The following is a 9,324-nucleotide window of genomic DNA, read 5'->3' as shown; positions in this document are numbered from 1 at the left end:
TTAGATGGCGCCACCGTCTTTGGGGGTTTCAATCTACGTGTAATCGCTGCTTCAGACTGACCTGACAGCTGTGTGTTTATTTACTTGGCGCTGGTGTTGAACAGCTCTGGAACGAATTAAAAAGTTCTTATTTTTCCGAAGGCAACGTAGTAAGAAACGACTTGTTTTAAAAATAAAAGTCACTTTAGGGGAATAAAATCAATTTCTCATACTATTTGTATGTAATTATCGGGATTCGTAAGTGTGCGCGCGTGTGTGTGCGCGGGTTCCCATCGCGTGTTGACACGTCGATCGAAACTGTCGCAAAGGAATCGAGTGAAAACAACATTCACTTTCCCCAGCCGTTCCATACTGTTTTTGTGTGATAAGTGAACTATTTCGTTCTTTCAGCTATCATTTAGAAATAGTCTACAATGGTTGACGATGGAACGCGTAAAGCGCTGAGTGGCATCCCGCTGCTCAAGACGAAAGCAGGCCCGAGAGATAAGGAACTGTGGGTGCAACGATTGAAGGAGGAATACCAGGCACTAATTAAGGTACGAGATGAAAAGCGAATGCTAGAAAAACGTTTGGGCCTAAGCAAATCCTTCTCTTGGCTGGTTTTAGTACGTGCAAAACAACAAAGCCTCCGACATGGACTGGTTCCGGTTAGAGTCGAACAAGGAGGGCACGAAATGGTTCGGCAAGTGCTGGTACATGCACAATCTACACAAGTACGAGTTCGATGTGGAGTTTGATGTAAGAATAGGAAACGCTTACCCTTTTTTTAAAGTCACTCCTAAAGATAATTACCGTTGCTTATCCTCTGCAGATCCCCATCACGTATCCAACGACATCGCCCGAAATTGCACTGCCCGAGCTGGACGGCAAAACTGCCAAAATGTACCGTGGAGGCAAAATCTGTCTGACCGATCACTTCAAACCACTATGGGCGAGAAACGTTCCAAAGTTCGGTATTGCACACGCAATGGCACTGGGGGTGAGTACCGAAAGAATGTCCCCTTAATATCAAAAAGGGAATATTAACCGCTTGAAAATCCTTTCAGTTGTCGCCCTGGCTAGCGGTCGAGGTTCCGGATCTAATAGAGAAGGGCGTCATATCGTACCAAGAGAAGGGCGCGTCGTCCGGTTAGGGAAAATCCATCCTCCATCCGTTCCACTGACCCCGATAAACCTCCTAAAGATGCGTTTCCTTTTGTATTTACTCGTTTTTATCATTAATAATTGTTGCTACACGATAGCAAACGCTTATATTTACTTTTCCGTCTGTCCGTCAAAGTCGGGTAAAGGCGTCGGAATAAACGAAAACGAAGCAAACTGATTGGTAAATGTTTAAATATTGTTCAGTGAATTTATTTCTCTTTCCACTACACCTTTTCACATTGCTTGCTTCTTTTGTCCGGGGTTGTAGATGTTACGAATACTTTAGTATATAGTATAATTAGATTTTCTTTGCCTTTTTTTTCGCTGATATAATGATTCTTCCCGTCCTGTACAAACTCTCCTGCACAACCCGTAAATCCATCTTGCCCTCGATTTTCAACCCAGCCGGAACCACACACCGGTTTGAGTATATTGCCGAACTCTCCCAAAGGGTCATTTCGAATGTTGTTTAAAACGGTTACGTCTACGGTAAGCTACTGGTTGGGTGAGTGTCTGTATTTCATTCTATCAACTGTTGGAAGAAGATTACTTGCTATTGACAGCCTGTTTCTAAGAAGTGGTTCTTGATATACTTTTCCTCCCTTCTCTGCCTTCTCTACCCCCATTCTCTCCCTCTCATTCTCCCTGCCCTCAGACTACCTTGAGATTATACATTAAGGTGCAGTTTAAATTTAAATAATTAATCCGTTAATTTATCTCTACTTCCCGCCTGTGAAGAAGAGTAGCGGGTTAAACACACGACGACCACGTGCTCCACAACGGATCGGCGGCAACAGCTAAAAAACATCAACTCTTTTGGGCTATATACGATGTACGGGCGTGTGTGTGTGTGTGTGTAATACAGGCTGCGGCACCAGTTAAAATGTATTAAGCGAACGTAATTTTGTCACTCTGTTGCTCTCAATACAGCGGTCTGTCTGTCATCCTTCTTTGGATCGATTCGTCCCCATCGCGTCGGCTAAGCATCTTTGCTAAATAATCCTTCCACGATTGCAGTTCTGCACACCCACCGGCATTGCTGTTCCGCACCAGAAAATTGGTTCGGCGTTTGCTCGCGTAGTAAATGGTTCTTGTTCGGGCTAATTTAAATTATGTTATACATGTGTGCGATTCGCCATATAATAATGCTTCTGTACTTTTTTTTTATACTGGAACAAACGTTTCTTTTGTTTTGTTAATTGATTACTTAGCTTCTTAGTACATTAGTTTTGCTTCCTTTACGAATCTCAATAAAACATTCAACTATTGCAATTTGTTCTGCCTCATTTTTCTTCTAAATTTAACCATTTAAATGTTTTCCTGTAAAGGGTAATATTTACGCCACACATTCCCCCTACTGTGCGCGGAATGAAGAAAATTATTTGCTTGCTTTTATTTCAACAAAAAAAAAACATTTACAAAACCATTTTTCGGGCAATACGCATACGCGCGGGCTCGGTCGGCGAACAGCGCAGCGCACAACTCACAGCAAATCCGTACTAACCAAAAAAAAAAGCTTAAACATTTCGACCGCGGTGGAATATCATCTACCTCGAGCTCGTTAATGCTCGAAACATAGGGGGTTTTCATCCGTTTTGTGTGTCCTTCTCTCTCTCTATCGGTCATATCAACGAAATTCACCATAATTCGCACCATCAAACCTTGCAAAGGCTACACGTGGAACACAAAACCCGGCGAAGTAATATTACCTGAATATACATATTTTACAACGCATAAAACAATCTTTCAGGCACAACGTTTAGCCATCCCCCAGCAGGAGAACGCGAATAAAACGGCCCAAAGCGAGAATGATCAGCTTACCGTGTGTGCGGGCGTGTTCCGTCTAATATAGCGCTTTCCACATAAAAAAAGAAAATTTTCTCCATCGATATTCACACCACTTTTTAAATATTTGTTTGTGCCCATTAAAGCGCGTGAACATGCGTGTGTGTGTGTGTGTTTGTCTAAAACTCTTTCTTCACTAATAAAACAGCGATCCTCGGATACGGCATCGGGAGGACCAAACAACCAAAATCGAGAAAAAGAAAAACGAAAATATAAAGAAACGGTATAATAATCACAATGCCATGGAGGTATTAGCAACAAAGTCCCAGTCTTTACACGGCCCGTCTCGAAAGGACCAAAGAACGGCACCCCACTCTCGGTCACTCTCTCTCTCTCTATTCACAAACGCTGCAAACCGGAAGAAGCAGGCAACACTCGCCAACGGCTGTCGCTTCGATGATTTTGAGGATTTGCGGATGCGGATTCAAATAAATAAGTATAATAAATACAACGTCATTAAACGTATGCGCGGACTTTGCTGCTCGCTCTCGCTCACACCGGCGAGCGAGTATCATCGGGATCGGGAAGATTGTGGCGGTAGCGATAGGGGAGTCTGCTCCCTAGCCGATAGGCTCAATTGTGCGCTTTTATGTGTTTGTTGTCGGCCTCCATTATCTCCACCAAATAAACCCGCGGAAACTCTTACTTGTACACCGGCGAGATGTCGAGCGTGAGATGGCGCAGCACCTGGTTCCGGGCCGTGGTTCGGGTTTGTCGCGAGGATCGTATGATTTCCAGCACCAGGCTGCGACAGTCATTGCACACGGCCATCAGCTCCCCGGTGAGCCGCTCCTTCTGGGGGTCAAGCGCACCGGCACCCTGTCCACCGCCGGACGCCGTGAGCGTAAATGCTTTGGCGAAACGATTCCTACAACAAGATGGCGGAGATGTATCAATGGGACCTACGAAATCGAAGGTAGCAATGAGCTTACTTTCTGTCCAGCGTACTACAGTTCGAGTGAGGCCTGGCCGGACTCTGGGGTGGAAGACTGTTCGGACCTTCCATGCTGCGGGACATGAGCGAACACTTCTGCGCGGCGGTGGAGACCGCTGTGGAAGAGGCGGAGATACCGTTCGCCGGAACCGTGACGTCTTTGGCGGTGTTGCTCGCACCGGACACGTGATGCGACAGGGTGAGGGAGAGGGTTTCGGTACCGTGCAGGCTGGTGCCCGGTGTGCTGGAGGCAGAACGCTGATTCTTTGGTGAAGACGGAGCACTTCCGACCGTATTTCGAGTCTGAAACCGGGGGAGGGGAGATGCGAGCAGATTAGTACAAGAGTTCTGGTGTCTGAGTCTGATGATGATCGCTGGGCGACGATATTACCTTTCGATCTAACTCAGGCCGTAACAGTCGCTCCATCAGGGATCTCGGGAAGGATTCGTCCACCATACTGGTAGGACCCGAGCCGGTGCCGTGCGCGTGATGGCTCGGCGAAGGTGTGTTGGATGTGCACGGGCTATTCATGAGCGAAGGTGACAGCAGCACCACGGGAACATTGCGGAAATGTTCGGTAGGTATGCGCATCTGCGAAACATAAAGTCCTATTTAGATGGAACTGCTCCTCAGATTGCTCCCCGCACAAAACCTACCTTCGTATTGCATTTGTTACAAACGGTCCGCTGGCAGAGTTTGCACAGGATCCCGCGCGCGAACAGGGTGAACCGGGTCCGCAAACACAGGAAGCAAACTTTCCGCTTTTCCACGTCCTCCTTGATGTGCACATCCACCGGCAACCCTTCGAGCTCGGCCTTCGTCATCACCGAGCGGATATGTACGATTTCCTCCAGCGTCAGGGACAACCGATCGTTCAGATTGAACGCGTCCTTCCACTGGTGCTCGTCGAGCGAGTTTTTGGTCCAGGTGTCCAGCGATGACAGGTTGCTGGCTGCGCTGACGTACTCGATGGTGGTCGTACCGGCATTGCCCACCATGGCCGCACCTCCGATCGGTGCCGGTCGGGACGTACCATTTACGACGTGTGGCATTACCACGGCGGAAGGTTTTTCCTTCGCCGGAACTCCATTCGTACCGTTCGTGGTGGTGTTCGCGGTGGTGGTCGGCTGGGCATCACCCTTCATCGCATCACGATCGGATTGACGGGAGGCGGGTCGCGACGGTGGCATCGAGTGACTTGCCAGCGGGTCGAGTTTGTAGTTTTGATTGCATCCGATGATGGTGTGCCGGCGCATGGATGCTCGTCGTGATTCGCACTGCGTCGCCAGATCGTACGCTTTTGTGAGGTTAAGAGAAGAGAAAAGAAAAGCCAACATTAGCAACAGTCCTCCACTGACTGATTGGGCTAACCATGGGAATGAACAGGTGATAAGAAGAGTGCAATCACAACACAAAAACAAACCAAATGTGTAAAACGTGCAAGTAGCATAAACCACATAAAGAGAAGAAAAAGCCAATGAAACAACAGCAAATATTAATCGCAAACCAATAACGACCAACTCAAAGCACACAGGTCAGGGTGTCGTCTCCGTTGTGCAATACGATGATTATGCTGCTGATTGGACGAAAAATAGTCGAACCAAGCTAAACCAGTTCTTGGCAACCATCAACTGGAAACAATAACCGGTGACAATACGTGACATTTCTCGGATGTCCAGCGTTCGCCGACTCTGGTGAGGTGAGCTAATAAAAAAAATGTCCAATGTTATCCAAACATGCTGCTCGGCTTTCTACGCGAAAAACGGTGCTCCACCATGGCGGATGTAACGAGCAGGATGAGAAGATGCAGCGTTCGTGATGGAAATGCGAAACAAACTCTGCAGAGCTGATCGCTGGCGCACCATCTCCTTAATGATTAAATAACCCCCTCCCTCAGGGAAACCAAGCATAATGATGTCCAGACAAGCAAGCAAGCAAGCAAACAGTAAGAGGGCCACACACAAATACTGGATGGGGATGGGAGTTAATATTTACTTTCGAGAGCCTTATCACAGAACCGATGATACTCGTCGTGGGTGATGATGTTCTCTGAAAGGTTGTGAGAGATCCATATGGTGGTTCGGCGATCGACATCAAGCACGACATCGGAAGGAAGGATTAGTAGCGGATGGAAGGTAGAAGAAAACACGATTATTAAGTTGACATTTAGTGGGGAACGAGAACGTTTGAACATCCCAAGTATGTTAGTGATCTTCAACAAACTTTAAGGACACAACAGGATAAAGTTAGGAACAGCTAGTGAGTGGGACAAGGACATCGATATACTGATTGGAGACGGTGGTTATCTGCCTGGGGTTTCTCAACTTACTTGTCCGCCGCAGCACGGTGTTAATGTTGTTCTGATTGTTCTCGTTGTTGACGATCATCAGACGGTTTGTACTGTTGCTGTCACTGTTGGTGCTTCCACGATCGTCGGTACTGCAGCGCTTGGCTCCAACGCCACCGTACGCTATCCGGTGGCCACCATTCGGCTGCTGTACAGCTCGCTGTCCACTGGCGGTGCTGCTGCACGTGCCAGCACCATCCGCGCCATCGTTCGCCGTTTCGTCAATGAAGTCATCATCCTACGGAAATGGTCAAGTTTCCAAACAATGGAAGAAAAATGGAATAACAAACAAATTAGCACAAAATAAACGTGTTGCGAGTTGTTTTTTGGTTCGCTTTCGGAACAATATTGCTCGCTAGCATAAAGGCGAGAGACTTCCCAAAACTGAAGGTCACGTCGTCGAGAGCATAGACTTTGCTTTGTGCTGTGCTGCTTTAGAACGACGGTCACGCATTTTGAAAGTTTCCTGCTCCAACTCCAACCAAAACTATATCTCGGATCACGTTTTGGACGCAAAAGCGGGCAGCAGAATGCGTACATGGTAGCCAGGTCGTCCGAAAGAATGCTCTCGCTTCGTGCCGCTTTTAAAAAGGTTAAACCACCACCTGGTCGACCTCAACATTTGTGAAACCGTTTCGCAAGACGGGTATTTATGGGTGTATATGCCAATGTGTGAAAATCGTTTCGTTCGCAATGCTGGAAAGGGTGTTGTGGGGTTTGCTTTTTCTTGAACAGTGCAGAATGCAACATTTTCCACGCTCCCATTTAACCCCACGGCGGGGCGTTCTTCAAGCGAGCAGAAGGGCAAAGACCAATGCAAAGTTCATATGCACAAAAACTGGACGTTAACAGCAGTAACGCGACAGGGTCCCGAGAGCCCTGTAAGTAGCACAAGCGGTCACTGGCAGGAATTCGTTTGCAGCCAGATTTTATGCTCAATCTGGTTTAATCTCAAGCTTTAAATTCTAGTTCGAAAGGTCCCTTCACTTCTGGCGAATTTCAACGATTCTCCGCACAGTCACAACATCACCGAGCCGACAACCTTGGGCTGCGTACTCCAGTTTCCCGAAACAAAACGACCGCGTGGCGTTGCGTCACTGCTACACCAACAACACGCTCGTGGTTCTTGCCTTTCCGTGGCTCCATCTCCAGCAGCAGCAGTAGTGGCACGTTTTCATCTGTCGGTAAACAAAGTCCGGTGAGAAAAGCTTTGGCAGGTCGCATAATGGACGAATTGCTTCACAATTTGTACAAAATCGTCCGTTCAACCGCTTCGTTCACTCGGTGAGTGGTGAGCTCTTGAGAGTGAAGTTGAGGTGAGGAGGTCCGCCTACCGAGGGGGCCATAGCATCAGCTCATTAGCATTGGTGTTGGAATTGGAGAGGCATGGAATGTCCAAATGTGGAGCAACTCTCGTGCCCGAAGAAGAAGAAGGGGGTTGCTTAGAAATGAATTCTTCAGCAAAAACAATCCGCTTATGAGGGCGCCATCAAAGGGCCTGCAGATATCCACGATCCGATTGCACCGACATCGACATCTATAATCAGACGAATTTCTACCTCGTGACCGAAACGGGGAGGCTTATCTAACCAATGTCCAACTGTTCGCTCAAGAACGACCCCCCCCCCCCCCCCCAACCCCATGGTGTACTTACGTTGAACAGCGAAAAGTCTACTGGTATCAGTCTTAGGGTGTTACGGGGTGTACCGCTGGTGTGCGAAAAACTCGAACGACCCAGCGTCATCGTTTTGTGGGCTGCGCTGGTGCCGATGTAGCTGGAACCGTGGTGGAAGCTGGCGGCACTGTGACTGTTGCCGGTGTTGTTGCTGCTGTTGCCGCCGCCGCCACCGCTGCTGACTCCGCCGAGGCTGTGGGCGCCGCTGGTGTCGATTTCATCATCACACGATTTCTTTACGCTATCTACTTGGGTTGTGGTAGGTAAAACTGAAAGTAAAGGTAACAGACATGCCAGAAACCGGAGATAGAGAAAAAAGCGAAATTAGAGATGGCGGTTGAAGCACAGATCGATTTAGCTGCAGCGCGAAGGCTATACAGGGGACACCGTCAGCCGACACATTGTTTGGCTGGCGAAACAATGTCTTCACACATTGATTGAGCGGCTCAACGGACAAAAACATCACAGTAAATCTAATGGAACTTTTAACCACTTTGACACCATGCAATTAACCGAAATCTAGGCTACGATTTTAACTTCCACAACCGAAACTCGAACACATTTAACCTAATTTTTATCAGTTGCCGATGCGTGCTGCTTCCAACGTTCTGGGGCACGTTCGCGTATGTCATGGCCGGTTGGGGAGCCAAAAACCAATTCGAACATCAATAAATGTAATGTAACCTGTGCCAGAGGCCTATGGCTTTTTATCATTACCAGCTATGTCAAGTTGTTGTGTCTGCGGGTGTTAGCCAAACGCTCATGCAGGCAAGCAAGTCACCGATTAGCCCTGGCCTAGAACGAGAACGTGGGGCTGGGCCCACGATACATAAGGTACGCCTTGAGGGTCAACCCCTTGTAGGGGCATTCTAGGCTGGAGAAGGAAAGAAGAGTAAAAAATGGCTTCCTTTTACAACCGCACTGGAAGTGGTTGGAGGTTACCGGTGTCTTTTTTCGCCCAACCCGTCAAACGCTATCGATCAAGTTACGGAGCAACAAGTGTAAAATCCGTTGCGATAGACGGTACTGGGGGGATTCGTTCTTCAAGGTTAACGCAATGGCGGGGGGGGGGGGGGAAACAGAAAGATCTATTACTTAACGGTCGCTGTACTACTACAATGAGTCATTAACTGGTCGGACAACCCCCACAGAAAGTTGCTTGATAGTTTCCACCCATTCCTTTCGGAGGTTTTTCGGAGTAGAACAAAGCCCTTGAACTGTTTGCCGATTTTACGGTGGTGCTGGATGGAGGTTATATAAACAGAGAATTTATTGTGCCATTGCACGAGCTTTTATGGTGCCGTACACCAGGAAAATAGCCCGTGGAAGATGACGCCAGTTTCATGGAGACGCCCTCATATGTGCTTGACCAAAGGTTT

The 9,324-nt window shown here is 47.9% G+C and overlaps 2 protein-coding genes across 11 annotated transcripts in view; one reads left to right on the top strand and one right to left on the bottom strand.

The window, feature by feature from the left end:
* The first annotated feature begins 25 nt into the window (after positions 1-25).
* Positions 26-1,329, top strand: LOC118513757 (ubiquitin-fold modifier-conjugating enzyme 1). 2 transcript variants are annotated; one of them, XM_036059930.1, is made up of 5 exons: positions 26-149; positions 391-536; positions 607-738; positions 812-979; positions 1,047-1,329. In XM_036059930.1, the coding sequence occupies exons 2-5, from the start codon at positions 414-416 to the stop codon at positions 1,131-1,133; spliced, it is 510 nt and encodes a 169-aa protein (XP_035915823.1). In that variant the 5' UTR covers positions 26-149; positions 391-413; the 3' UTR covers positions 1,134-1,329. The 2 variants fall into 2 exon arrangements, with proteins under 2 accessions (XP_035915823.1, XP_035915824.1); XM_036059931.1 differs by having other exon boundaries at positions 70-237.
* A 309-nt stretch (positions 1,330-1,638) lies between these two features.
* The window catches only part of LOC118513755 (protein spire), a 122,917-nt gene continuing 115,231 nt past the window's right edge, over positions 1,639-9,324 (bottom strand). For 6 of the 9 annotated variants that reach the window (XM_036059922.1, XM_036059926.1, XM_036059924.1 and 3 more), the window contains 7 exons: positions 7,925-8,214; positions 6,253-6,508; positions 5,919-5,972; positions 4,580-5,220; positions 4,314-4,514; positions 3,921-4,225; positions 1,667-3,856 (listed from right to left, as the gene is read on the bottom strand). In XM_036059922.1, the coding sequence (XP_035915815.1) occupies positions 3,631-3,856; positions 3,921-4,225; positions 4,314-4,514; positions 4,580-5,220; positions 5,919-5,972; positions 6,253-6,508; positions 7,925-8,214 (1,973 nt within the window). In that variant the 3' untranslated portion in view covers positions 1,667-3,630. Of the gene's footprint in view, positions 3,857-3,920; positions 4,226-4,313; positions 4,515-4,579; positions 5,221-5,918; positions 5,973-6,252; positions 6,509-7,924; positions 8,215-9,324 lie in introns of all 9 variants that reach the window. The other 3 variants (XM_036059925.1, XM_036059929.1, XM_036059923.1) reach the window with 2 other exon arrangements.

This window comes from Anopheles stephensi, chromosome 3 (genome assembly GCF_013141755.1).
Source record: "Anopheles stephensi strain Indian chromosome 3, UCI_ANSTEP_V1.0, whole genome shotgun sequence".
NCBI lineage: Eukaryota > Metazoa > Arthropoda > Insecta > Diptera > Culicidae > Anopheles > Anopheles stephensi.
Note: the sequence above shows the minus strand (reverse complement) of the source record. Positions and strands in the feature narration are given on the sequence as shown.

What these genes read in the sequence shown, in the direction of transcription:
- LOC118513757 (XM_036059930.1), top strand. Translation starts at nt 414, where the DNA reads ATGGTTGACGATGGAACGCGTAAAGCGCTGAGTGGCATCCCGCTGCTC. An exon ending in AATACCAGGCACTAATTAAG is followed by an intron (nt 537 to 606) that starts GTACGAGATGAA and finishes GGCTGGTTTTAG; the next exon opens with TACGTGCAAAACAACAAAGC. An exon ending in AGTTCGATGTGGAGTTTGAT is followed by an intron (nt 739 to 811) that starts GTAAGAATAGGA and finishes TATCCTCTGCAG; the next exon opens with ATCCCCATCACGTATCCAAC.